Genomic DNA, 13,036 nt, shown 5'->3' with positions numbered 1-13,036 from the left:
TTTCAGTTAGATCATTTCTTAATATATGCACATGGCAACTAAAGCCAGATTACAAACAACACAACTGTCCTTCTATTAACAGGACAGGAGGTACTTGGATACAGTCCGGTACTTTGTAGCCTGGTTGATATGTGTACATTATGAACTGCTGGACAATTCTCCAGCAGACCTTCATGTCAGCCACGGTTACTAGGCAGTTTCTGGAGCAAATACTAAGTTTCAGTTGTCTTTTCAAGCACATGTGTGATGCATGTGCATAATTAATCATCCTGTGATGTGTAACAGTTAAGTGAGTCTAATGTTCTGCTCCGTTTAAACAACAGAAGAGAAGAAACAAAAACATTCCTGGTTTGCATCCCAGCTGGTGGTTAACTTGCTTTGTTGCATTCCGAGCACTCGCTCACTTGATATTGTGATGTAGTCTTCTGCTGATGGTTTGGGTTCTTTTGTTTTCGTCAGTGTTTGCGATCCATCTGCCTGTCAGTTGGAATGAACCAGCAAGAAGCCCATAAAGATATAAAAGATGAAATTGAGCAGTCCACTGAATGTTTAATCAGGTTGTTTTTAAATGTGTCGCTCCCCCCTCTTCAAAATGATTCCAATGTGACCAGAAAAAACGATTCTTCTCCCTTTACCGAAATAGCTGGTCTTTTTTCGGAGGTTGTAGCAGTAATTTAGCGTTTTGTATGCGTGTATGTGTTTTTAAAGATCCACAGGTTGCTAAGAGATATATTTTATACTTATTTATTGTACAGACACTCTTGATGTAAATCTACGAGGGACTTGTTTTGAGTTGTAATGTTATTACTGTCCTGTATGTATACTGGATGTAGGAAACAAAAACCATCATAGATCCACTTATTGCATACATGCCTATGACTCCTGGTATAGTTGCCTTGTTTTAACTGTATACCAAATGGATGTGTTGTATAAGTGGCTAAGGTGATGAAACTCCATGACTCTGAATTTCTTTGAGGATTTTTGCACATAAATAAAGACAGTTTGTCTGCACATCTCTGTGTCCCTGATTAAACCAACACAGTGGACCCCAGCGTGACTAGCAACCACAGCAGTGGACGTTAACTGGGATACAATACTGGGATGAACAAAATATAATTTTACTGCTTAAAAAACACAAAATCAGAGTGACTGCACATTTTAAGATCAAGACCACAATAATTCTACTGAAGAGTAATATGTAATAGCTGAGTTGCAGCTGCACCATCCATGTGACATCCCTACACTTCTGCTAATTTTAGCCTGTTTTGTGAATAAAGTCTGTACAGATATGTACACAACCTGCCTCTCACCCAGTGACAGCTTGATGCCTTTTAGGATCCACTGCATCTATACCTACACAAAAAGCTTGTGTGCCCCCTGTTGGCCAAAGCTTTAATTACAATGTACTGTCAGTAGCTTTACTAAAACTTGGGTTTCAAGTTCAGCTGCGTTTGTTTATGCTGGTATCAGCAGCAGCATCACGTGGCTGTACTGAACATCAGCGGTCCTCAACCTTTTTTGTGCCACGGACCGGTTTACTGTCAGACAATATTTTCACAGGTGTGAAAAAGGTGTCGCGGATAAAAACAACAAAATAAAATGATACAACCAAGACAGACTCTGGGATTTTGTAAACATAATAATGAACACAATGTGTAATTGTGTTACTTTGTTAGCAGCATCCTCCTGAAATGCACCCACAACATTGAGTGTAACATCCTTCTCTCTGCCCCTTAATGCTTTCTGGTTGCCATGGCAATGCATAAATATTTCTTTCAAAATAAGACACAACTACAACACAGGAAAAGACCCAGGGAATATCCGACCCAAACGACTCGGTCCGAGGCCCGGGGATTGGGGACCGCTGCTGTATATATCTGCACGCATGCCTCTCAATCGAAAGCAAGTCTGCACTTGTTACTGAATGCAATGTTTTCACAGTGGAAGTCAAAGATATCAAAAGTTTATTTTCTCATCAAATCAAATAGAAAATGTGGATGCTACAAACACACGAGGACAGGACGGTGAGATCTGTGCCTCCATGCCTGCACCACACAAAAATTATTCCACAACCAATCATGGATACAAAGGATTAAATGTTTGACAGTGCTCATGTGGAGTACCTTGTTAACAATAAATGTATGTGCTCCTTTTGATCTGGTGATGACTTAACAGAAATCAATATGGCTTCCATTGAAAATGATCTGAAAGAGTGACGATTCCAGCTGAGCAGTGAAGGTGACGTTACCCATCAGAATTCATTAGTTCACTCATCCCTCCACATCTCCAGGTGGTCCAGTGGGCCCTCACCAGTTCACTGCTCACAGAGTGGATGTGGGAAGCATCATTTATGAGACCACAAGGTTAATTACTAACTCACAAACTCATCAGAGCTCCTGTTTCAGAGAGTTTGCACGGTTTCCCTCCAAATCAGGCTTCTTGCTCTCCGTTTTCTTCTTGCTCTTTCTCTTAGTGTTGACCTCATTCTGCTGCTTGTATTTGGCATCATCCTTGTTGGCAGCCTTCCCTGGAAACACCTGTCCCTCTACAGTAACATCTACGCAGCGCTCTTGAGCCACAAGGAAGTCTTTCACCTCCCAGGCAAAACTACCATCTCGCAGCATGAAGATCACCCTGTTGGAACCCACCACGAACCTACAAGAGGAAACATTCAGTTTTATTAATAAAGCACCAAATAACAACAGCAGTTGCCTCAAGGCCCTTTGTATTGTAAGGTAGACCCTACAATAATGCAAAGACCCCAACTATTAGACGCCCCGCTCTGAGCAAGAGCTTTGGCGACAGTGGGAAGGAAAAATAATTAACCTCAGTGTGTGAAGAGGACTCTCCATTTACATGCACAAACTGGAGTCTATTAGATAGATATGATACAAACCACTGCAGTGCAGTACCTGTAATACCTACAGCATGTTCTAATCGCTCTAATAGGATATTATGGTCGACAGTATCGAACGCTGCACTGAGGTCTAGCAGGACAAGCACAGAGATGAGTCCACTGTCAGAGGCCATAAGAAGATCATTTGTAACCTTCACTAAAGCTGTTTCTGTGCTGTGATGAGCTCTGAAACCTGACTGAAACTCTTCAAATAAACCTCTGCAGATGATCTGTTAGCTGTTTGACAACTACTCTTTCAAGGATGTTTGATATAAAGGAAGGTTGGAGATTGGCCTATAATTAGCTAAGACTGCTGGGTCTAGAGATGCTTTTTGAGTAAAGGTTTAACTACAGCCAGCTTGAAGGCCTGTGGTACATAGCCGATTATTAGAGATAGGTTGATCATATTTAAGATCGAAGAATTAATTAATGGCAGGACTTCTTTGAGCAGTTTTGTAGGAATGGGGTCTAAAAGACACGTTGATGGTTTGGAGGAAGTAATTATTGAAGCTAACTCAGAAAGATCAATTGGAGAAAAAGAGTCTAACTTAACATCAATGGTACTAAGAGTAGCTGTAGATAATATTACATCTGTGGGATGAATTGGGCAGAGTGATGATAATTCTGGAATAAAAAATAAATAAATGCATGCTTCAGTATTGATCAGTATCACAGAATGGGCTCTTAAACTGTTCTGAAAATGACTGTCAGTGAACAGTTTGTTTGTTACTGCTCTACAAATAGAAATCACTCCCACGCAAACGACAACAAGAAACAAAAAACGAAACAAGGTCAGAAAGGAAATACCTCTGAATATCAAAGTTGGCATTGAAAAGGCTGCCCTGCCACAGGCCTGTGATCTCCTCTGTCTCTTTCTCTGTAGGATCTCCTGAAACTGTGGCAAAAACCATCAGAGTCCGACCTTTTTTGGACATCTTAAGCAGCTCCTCTGGTTTGGAGGGGTTCACCTTAGAGAAGTCGATGGGAGGAGGAGACCTTTTGTGCTCTGGAAGGTCACCTTCCTCGATGTCATCGTCTGCCTATTAAACCACATGGAGAGAAAAAAACAAAACACATGACAACAGTTTAAGATGAAACAGCAGCTAATACTGCGTCTCACTCGTTTGAATCTATTTTATACTTTCCACTCTTACACTATAGCATGTGTGGACGAAACTCCAGGCCTCAAGGGCCGATGTGTCCTTGATCCAACACAGCTGATTTAAATGGCTAAATTAACTCCTCAACATGCCATGAAGCTCTCCAGAGGCCTGGTAATGAACTAATCATTTGATTCAGTGTGTTGAACCAGGGTGAGGTCTAAACCCTGCAGGGCACCTTGAGGCCTGGACTTCCCCCACCCCTGCACTCTAGACACAAATATTTAGATGATGTTGAGTTTTGTTTTTTATTTTAAACAAATGGCACTCTTGTTTTTTTAATTCATGTTTTTTATCCCTAAAATAACTGGTTTAAAAGAGACCGAACGGAATATTCGGAAATAGGATGACTCATTGTATCATTTAGTGATCATTTCAGACTGAAAGTAGGAGGTACCTCCTTCTGAAAAGTAGGACTGACAATAAAATCAAGCTAAGCAAAAGAGACAATCATATACTTAAGCTAACCTATATCTATACACTCAGTCTTTACAATGTGGATAACTTCATATCACTCAACAGAGCACTTTGCTATCAGACTGCTGGCTTACTTTGAATTCAGTTTGACTTATTTAACACCAAAGCACAACAGCAGTCGCCTCAAGGTGCTTAATACAGTAAGGTAAAGGTACAATAACGGACAACCCCAACAATCAAATGATGAGCAAGCACTTGGCTACAGTGAAAAGGAAAAACTGCTTTTGAAAAATAAATAAACATTTTAAAAGGATCACCGGAACCAAAAAAAACTGTATGTATTGATTAACCAGTGAAATTATAATAACCTCTTGTGGAGTTTAAACTAAAACAACTTCCTCTGGAAAGAATACCCCGCATCTCTCCCACTGTGGAATGTGTGCCACGTCTCTCTCTTATAATGACTGTGGTGTTTAGTCTTTCTGTAGCGACGAAAGAGTCCGGCATCTAATAGTAACCCCTAGCACTTCCACCAATATATCAGTTAAACACTCAGACTTAGCTGGGCTAATGATCTCTCACGACACCTAGCCAGCGGCTAACAGCTGCTAACATCTGAAGGCTGTGGACGGGAAAACTTGCCTCCCACTGTTCCAGGAGCCGTGCCATGTCAGCATCATTGTAGTCTCGGATGTCCTTCTTTTTCTTGGCCTTTGCTTTAGTCTCGGTCTCTACAGCACAAAGCATGTGTGTGCAGAGCACAAGCACCGCGCATCTCCACAGAAAGCCAGACGCCATGTTTCCAGATGGTACCCTGTGATTGGCTGTGAAGTCTGCCGGTCACAAGACGAGAGGGGCGTGTCAAAAGAGTCCGGCCGGCATTGCAGACCGGTGGAGAATTTCAAAGTAAAGCCGGGAGGACCCACCGGGGGGACCCACCGGGAGGACTACTACAGTCTACTATTATTACCGAGCACTGCTCCCTTAATCGTTATTATTGTTATTGTTTTTCAGGCAAATTAATCGACTTTCCGGGGCCTTAACGTGCTCAAATACACAGATACGTTATTGTTTGGGACATTTGAAAATGGCTCTAGAGCGCCACCTATGCAGACTATAATGAAGTACTACGGACGGACACGTAGTTTGAGCTACATGAATGAAAAATGTACACATATAACAAGCTAAGAGGGACAAAAAGCCTCTGGGCTCCTTGATCAAACCAAACAGGAAGTCCAATATTTTGAATTGAAGATAAAACTGGTGCCGATTTTACTATTTTCAAAGTCTTCATTCAATAAACGTTATAATTATATTGTAATTATACTATACTATATTTGCACACTTTGCATCTTGCACATGTCTTTGTCTCGTCTATAATATCCTGACAATAACTTGAACATGGTATGCAATTACACTGCACAACCCACTTTGTATTGTCTCTGTCCTGCCTTTGTTTATCGTACAGGCAGTATTGTATAGTTATCATTATAGTATTGTATAGTATTGTATAGTTAGTAATTGATATATTTTTATCCCTTAATTTTACCGAAACTTAGCCTATTATTTATTTGTAATTCCTAGTTGTATATCTCTTGGAGATATATCTTTTATATACTCATAAATGCACCATAGGGGGCTTGGGGTGAAACAGCATTTGATTATACTTTGTATACTGCTGTATTGACAATAAAGCTTTTGAATCTTGAATAATTGTTCAGTGTACACTACAGACCTGGGCTATAGGGTGCATCTGTGGCGCCACAGCAAATTTCAATCATTTGCCATGACATTTTTATTATAATACCGTGTCCAATCTGGCTCAATCTTCTCAATTGTGATAAGGGTGTGCCCCTGAACACATTTTTTATTTGGAGTGTTTAACAATCATCACATCTCCACTTAGTACGCACAGAAAATATCATGTTTTACACTTTGAGGTATAGCTTCAAGGTGGTTACACTTGAGCAACTTGAACTTTGGACATGAAAAGCCTTAAGGAGCTGGTCTTAGTGTACCGTATGTTTAGTTTATGTACATCAGGTTTTAATGATGCTTTGACATGAAATTTGTTTTTATTTAATGGTGCACCCTGGTGACATGATAATCGAGGGGTTTGGAAAGCTTAAAAGGTCGTGAGATTTAGCACGCACCTTGAATGTGATGTGAACTTTTCAGGTTAACTCTTTTCATTGGATGTTACAAATTGGCCCAACAGTGCCACCTACAAAATCTGAAAAAGGCTTGAGTGTCCACACCACCCACCCCTCTAATAGCTGGACATTTATTAAGGAGCAGTTCTGGGACTTGTGTTAAACACCTGCTGGTGATGGGAGTGTGATGCATGTGCAGTGCACAACTATTACTGTAGAATAAGTGTTCTTGGATTTGTAATCTAGTTGACTGGTTTTTGTATAAAGTGCTTTTACTCTACCTGTAGAGTAAAAGCACTTTATACAACTTCCCTCATTTACCCATTCATGCAAGCACTTCTATATGGAAGTGCTTTTGGATGCATCAGAGGGGAACTTGGGTTCCGTATATTGTCAAAAGATATTTGGCATGCAGACTGGAGCAGCCAAGGATCGAACCAATTCAATTCAGTTTTATTTACACAGCACCAAATCACAAGAACAGTGAGCTACAGGTGCTTAATACTGTAAGGTAAAAACCCAACAATACAGATAACCCCTTATGAGAAAGCATTGGGCGACAGTGGGAAGGAAAAACTCCCTTTTAAGAATTGGCTGGAAGTGAGAGATAAGACAACACTATAGAAGAGAGCCAAAGATAATAAGTAATGACTCAATGCAGAGAGGTGTGTCAACACAGTCTTGCATGAATGGGGTCTAAAAGACAAGGTGATGTTTTGGAGGAAGTAACTACTTAAGTTAACTCACTGTTCATTCACTGAACAGGGTTTAGTGATCTAAAACTATTGCACTCCTCTTCGTCTTTCCACTTTTCTTTAGAGTTGGTCACATCTGCCTTCATCTCATGCCACGCCAAACCTCTGCATGTCCTCCTTCAATCTTCTCTGTGGTCTTCTTGTTTGTACTGGAGTGACCCAAAAGTCAGATATTTGAACAAAAACTTTCACAAAAACGTCTGAACCTTTTATTCAAGAGGTGAAGATGTTAGATGCTCTACAGAAACAGTAATATACAATTTTCTTAGCATCATTACCCAAGCAGATACATGCACATAACTCCTGCGGGTGTTTCGCTCTGAGTCAACCCTGCTGTGCACAGCCAGCACTCAGAATTTGGCTAAAACCTCGACACATACAGACAACTAGAGTTGCCACACTAAGTGTTAGTAGCAGAGCTCCCTGTATCTTCTACAGCTTTGATGGTGCCGTGTTTACTGCTGATGTGCAGGGTCATTTCCTTGCGGTTGGTTACTACATGGCCACACTGTACACATGTATAGCGCCCCCTGGTGTGCTCCCAAAGGATGCGTCTGCTGCAGGCCAAACCTAATGCACAAAACAAATAACTGTGAGTGTTTGATTTGCTCACTGATTAAACTTACACAAAAGCAGTCAAAAGCATGCTAACGTCACAGGATACATTTAAGGCTTTGCAAAAGGTGACGGGTTTCATCTGCGACCATTTTTAATCATCCTTTCAAAAACAATGATCAACCAGGAAACTACTTTATTTAACTACTGCTGCACTTGCGCTGGGCTGAGTAACTGTTCCCATGGTGCTAGTCTGCAGTGAACCCGAACTCACCTGGACTCTTCTTCCAGATAGCCGATGACCCAGGAGGAGAATGAGGTGCTGATCCTGGAGCAGGAGGGATGGGCTCAGGTGACCTGGTCTGTGGCTGGTGCTGAACCTGGAACTCAGGAGGGTCAGCGCTTGCTTTTGGACCATCCATCTTTAGACATGGGGGCATGTTAGGGGCTTTTTCCTTAGGCAAAGTACGAGCTTCATTAATGTTTTGAAGAGGGGAGGTTTCTTGGAGATGCAAGATAGGGGAACTGAGCAGAGGTGGGGCTGAGGAGTGTGCCTGAGGATCAGCAGGGCGGATGGCTCCATCTGGGTTTGGGATTTGAGGCAGCAGTTGCTGGGGTGCAGACACCGACTCCAGCCGTGGGAGGTGCTGCTCTGTGGGTTTTGGGTTGGTAACAGCAGCAAGCTGAGGGGGTGTCTGTTCAACAGGCTTCGTTTTACTCCGTGTGACTTTAGAACAGGTGTGCAGGTGAGTCAGCAGGCCACGGTATGAGCGCAACTTAGTGCGACAGCTTTCACACCTGCAGAAAGAGAAGCCAGACGATTGTAAACATGTCTACAGCTCACTGACAGCACATCAGCACATCCGGAGAACACAGGCCAACTCACTGGAAGAAAATGTTGGGTTTGTGATGATGCCTCATGTGCTCCATCAGTTTCTGCATGTTGGAGAAAGAACCACCGCAGCCGACAGTAGAGCACAGCAGCACTTTACCTAAGGAGATCAAAAATAGTGTTTGTCATCTGATACAACCTTTGTTGTCCACAGGAACATGCAGAAACTGTAAGGCAAGATTTTTGGGATTCAGCTATAATCTGACATTTAGAATATACTATTAGGGTACTGGGTGAAAAGCCCTCCCCTCTGCCCGACACATGTGCAGAACCATAAGTCAGCAGGTTATCTGATGGGTTCCTAGCTTACTTCTCTTCTAACATCACGGTTGTTAGTTTCTGCTTATTTCCTACGCTCTTTTTATCACTATGGTTCAAATAACATTTGAGTATCTATCATTTATTAGAGGAATAACTTTGGACGACAGTGGTGTACTTCTGAACAGGAAAAACATCGTCACACACTTGAACATCATTTGAGTGTTTTCAGGATTCGGTTACACTTTATTCTAAAGCAACATAACAAATAGACTAAAAACACGGAGACGGTGCGAAAAGTCTCACTGAACAAAACCACAGCCGTGAATAACAGCAAAACTCAGACTGTTAACCATTAATGATGACCAGTTACTTTAAGAGTCCCAGTGCAGTACAGCAGACAACAGCACGTCCACAGTACAGCCATCACTGCCACATGTGTTACAGCAAACAACGCAGTCACACTGTCTAAAGAAATTATACCAAGTTTCATATCATGAACACAAAAACATGTTTTGATGGAAAGCACTGTTCAGGACTGGAGACTGATAGAAATAAACCATGTTTGCTTTTATTATGCGCTTCAATACTGGTTTATTTCCAGCCGCAACCTTATTTGTTTATGTCCACAGTTGGAGTGCAGGACCTCACCAGGTAGAGACTGAGCCGGGATATCATGATCTTTGATGTGGCTCTCCAGAGCACTTGTGTCGCGGTACACTCTCTTACAGGCGTGCAACGGACACGGTATCCTCTTGTTTCCTGAAATGGACAAAGACGACTTTAAAAGCTGACACAAACACAACTATTCATGGAACCCAACATCATGTAAATCACATCAAGAATTTAGTAACTTGTCTGGAGCTGCTTAGCTAGCCGGGCTAATGTTAGTGAACACAGACGTGGTTTTGCCATCTTGCTCGTGACTATGGCTTGTGAGGCATTCCTATAAAGTATAAAATGCCAGACTTTGACACTACCGTTGATGTTTGAATGAAAGAAGCAGGTCTAAGTTTCACAGGCGAGAAGCTCAATGTTTTTCCAGCCTTACAAACATGTTTGATTAAGTAATCCTTCTCTAAAACTGCTGCAGGGACGATGCTGCCTGTCTCCATCACTGACCAGGACACCAGACTGACACTGAACTCTCCAAATTTCATTAACTTCTGAGCAACGTTAAGTTAGTATTTTCACACATGTAACTACAAAACTGACTTTTTATTTAGGCCTTTTCGCAAGAGTCCGATTAAAAAACCCCAACAAGTCGGTCAGTGTCTTAAACCCGCAGAGAGAGAGGATTTGGGTCAGAGGGTGTGAAAGCAGCTGGACACTGCAGGGAAAGTAAAGCTCAATTTGAAATCTACTTCCTAATTTCTAATTGTATTTCCTGGAAAGCCCATTGTTTACTACACTGCAACCTTCCACGCCATTCAAGTTGTTGTTTGCTGCTTCGACCCAATATGTAGTTACACTGAGTGCTGCATTTTAATAGTCCAGCCTGGGCTTCCCTCCCCCAGCTGACTGGACCGTTCCCGTAACCCTCTTACGACTCTGAATGCTCTCAGCGTTTAATAACATCATAGCTAATACTAAGTCATGATATAGTGAGGGGTCAGCATCACCTTAGACCGCTGAGCTGTCACACAGGCGTCTTTACAGTTCAGTCACGTGTAACAACAGCTGTGTTATCACAGCAACCCAAACAGCAGCAGCACAAAGTCAATGGAAACTGGAAGCAGCCTGGTTCTTGTGTAACGCCTTTAACAGCCTGCCTCAATCAGCCATTCACGCTTTCAGTTGAACAACCAGGGCAAAGCTGCCAGTCTGTATCTGCGATCACATTATTGAAGTCTTTGTTTTCTGCGCATTAATGGTGCGCAGCACAGCCAGACAGCAGATGATCGGTCCGCATGTGTCAGTCAAACACGGACAAGACAACAGAGCAAAGCAAACCACACGAAACGCTTAGAAATCGCTGGATTTTGGAACTTGTGACGGTTTCCTCTGTATACAGACCGCTGCCCCCCCGCCCCGCAATATGGCGACCACTTTGAGAAACAGCAGAGGAAATACGTCACCTACGTGCGTACAGATATCATTAAAAAACGGAACCAAACCGAAACTATAGGTATCTTTCAGAATGACTTCATTACTAACCTCCGTTTGCATATTCAGACGTCTGTGCGGGGACACTGTCTGCAGACATGCTGCTCCTGCTCCTTCTTCTTCGCGTTTATTGGTGTTTGGCAAGAAACCACACAGTGGATTACCGCCACCGTGTGGTGTGGACTGTGAACCAATCAACAGTTACAAAGAAGCGCTGAAGAAGTGACTTTCTCCCAATCAGCTTTCTGGGATTTACAGGGATTAACTTGGATGACGAGCATGCGTCAAGAAAGTTTCTCATGACCACCGATTAGCGCTGTTCACAGAGAGCTGGGAATGTCTGCAATCACAACACTGCAAAGATGTAGCCTTAGATTACAGCTTTCACCATCTTTCAGTGGCAATTATAACAAACCAAGTTAGTAGTTTGAGCATTCACAGATTGTAACTATAGTTTTTATAAACTGTCATGCCAATAAAGCACCATTTAAATCTGTTTTTGAGAGTGATATCCATAGTTGGTATCAGCTGGGATGTCTGTGATGCAGTTTGTTTAAAAGCAAAGTACCAGTCTTTGTTTGTTTCTGTACCACAGAGTGGATCAGGAAGCAGTACTGGGAGGAGCTGCTGTGCAGAGGAAGAGGGACTACTCGTTGGCTGTTCCCTTGTTGCCAAAAGGGGAACAAATGAACAGGGAAGTGACCCTTTGGAACTAAACTATTGAACAGACCTGCTGTTTACAGCATTACATAGGATTATTTCCCCTTAATTGTATTTGTTGTTGTTGATAAAAAATAAAAATGTGACTTTTTAAATCAGATTTCCTAGGCTCTCTTTAATTGAGGGGGTGTTGGGAACTTCAAATTCGAAGGCTGTCACAGTATCAGTATCTGTAGTTAATCTGTTTCCCTCCCCAAGCATATTTCTCCTATCTTGGCTTCCCTTCACTGGCTCCCTGTTGAATACAGAATTGAATTCAATATCCTGCTCCTTAAGTAAAATATCTTTGGTAATCAGGCCCCATCTTATCTTAACAACGTTATAGAACTGTATCACCCCAATAGAGCACTTTACTCTCAGACTGGGGGCCTACTTGAAGGGTTTGTAAAAGCAGAATGGGAGGCAAAGCATTGAGCTTTCAGGCCCCTCTTCTGTGGAACCAGCATAGGGCTTTAGTTAGTGCTGGATCAGGAACTGAGTGCTTCTTCTCCTCTCACCTTTTTACTCACTCTGTGTTTGTGCACCATTCTGCACTTACGCATTAGTTATTATTAATCTCTGCCTCTCTTATGAAAGGTAAAATATTCTTCATCACCTTTACATTATCAACGATCTAGTCACTCGTCACTCGTAGTTTTTAACCACAAATTAATTACATTCCACGATAATCCATCTAAAAAATGCTGTGTCTGTGTCCATATCAAGGAGAATGAAAACCTCAACACTGAAGGAAGCCCACACACACAGACCACACACAGGGAAAGAAAAGGAACACAGACATGTTATCCCAACTGGGCCTTCATCAAATCAGCGAAGATGCACAGTAAAGGTCAGACACCAACGAGGGAGCATCAGACTGACAAACGGAACAACACTGTCATGCCTTACATAGCAGGTTTATCAGAGAAACTTCTCCAAGAACGACATCCGAGCCACACACTCACACACAAACTGGTTCATTCCAAGGACAAAACTCCCAAACACAAGCTAAACAACACAGCATACGCTGTGCAGTGAAAATCTGACTGTAGCAAATGGAATAATAGGGTCCAAGGAGGAAGAGCCGCAGCTTTCCTCTCTTTCAATGGAAGTGATGACTGTTTACAAAAATATGAATCGATACA

General features: G+C 42.1%; 2 protein-coding genes across 2 annotated transcripts; both read right to left on the bottom strand.

The window, feature by feature from the left end:
* Window positions 1-1,947: 1,947 nt before the first annotated feature.
* On the bottom strand, window positions 1,948-5,298 carry mesd (mesoderm development LRP chaperone). Its single transcript, XM_085409255.1, has 3 exons — window positions 5,112-5,298; window positions 3,704-3,932; window positions 1,948-2,655 (listed from the first exon to the last, which is right to left on the bottom strand). Exons 1-3 carry the CDS (start codon window positions 5,269-5,271, stop codon window positions 2,388-2,390), a joined length of 657 nt encoding a protein of 218 aa, XP_085265381.1. The 5' UTR covers window positions 5,272-5,298; the 3' UTR covers window positions 1,948-2,387.
* A 2,269-nt stretch (window positions 5,299-7,567) lies between these two features.
* znf414 (zinc finger protein 414) lies at window positions 7,568-11,395 on the bottom strand. Its single transcript, XM_085409251.1, has 5 exons — window positions 11,244-11,395; window positions 9,738-9,848; window positions 8,823-8,928; window positions 8,211-8,734; window positions 7,568-7,951 (listed from the first exon to the last, which is right to left on the bottom strand). The coding sequence occupies exons 1-5, from the start codon at window positions 11,290-11,292 to the stop codon at window positions 7,782-7,784; spliced, it is 960 nt and encodes a 319-aa protein (XP_085265377.1). The 5' UTR covers window positions 11,293-11,395; the 3' UTR covers window positions 7,568-7,781.
* Window positions 11,396-13,036: the final 1,641 nt, after the last annotated feature.

The sequence above is a fragment of the Rhamphochromis longiceps genome, linkage group LG1, assembly GCF_057381845.1.
Source record: "Rhamphochromis longiceps isolate RC_006_pf linkage group LG1, R_longiceps_female_GT1.1, whole genome shotgun sequence".
In the NCBI taxonomy this organism is placed as follows: Eukaryota; Metazoa; Chordata; class Actinopteri; order Cichliformes; family Cichlidae; genus Rhamphochromis; species Rhamphochromis longiceps.
This window is presented reverse-complemented; position numbering and strand designations above follow the sequence as displayed.